The sequence below is a fragment of the Eurypyga helias genome, unplaced genomic scaffold (genome assembly GCF_000690775.1).
Source record: "Eurypyga helias isolate BGI_N326 unplaced genomic scaffold, ASM69077v1 scaffold20410, whole genome shotgun sequence".
In the NCBI taxonomy this organism is placed as follows: domain Eukaryota; kingdom Metazoa; phylum Chordata; class Aves; order Eurypygiformes; family Eurypygidae; genus Eurypyga; species Eurypyga helias.
In genome coordinates this window covers 2,050-2,313 of record NW_010225272.1, presented here as the reverse complement: position 1 = coordinate 2,313, position 264 = coordinate 2,050, and the positions used below count along the sequence as shown (strand labels likewise).

Genomic DNA, 264 nt, shown 5'->3' with positions numbered 1-264 from the left:
AGCTCCCCCTGAAGCCTAACACCCAACCCCATGCCTTGCCACCCATGGGTCCCCAACCTGCCAGCCCGGCTGCAGCCCCCCCAGGAGGGAGATTTTCCCCACGCTGGGGACACCCACTGACTCGTCCCAGGTCCCCCTCCTTGCAGGGTGATGCTCACCTCGGAAATTGAGTGCAGAGGCGAAGGTCTGGTGCATGGGGATGCTGATCCTGCGGGAACACGGAGGGGACAGCTCAGACCCTGCCAACCCAGCCCCAGCTGCTCC

The 264-nt window shown here is 65.2% G+C and overlaps 1 protein-coding gene across 1 annotated transcript in view; it reads right to left on the bottom strand.

The window, feature by feature from the left end:
- Positions 1-57: 57 nt before the first annotated feature.
- Positions 58-264, bottom strand: part of LOC104507591 (desmin-like) — a gene marked incomplete at both ends in the record, with an annotated part of 1,726 nt that continues 1,519 nt past the window's right edge. The window contains one exon of the mRNA XM_010148925.1: positions 58-208. Coding sequence (XP_010147227.1) covers positions 58-208 — 151 coding nt within the window. The remainder of the gene's footprint in view (positions 209-264) is intronic.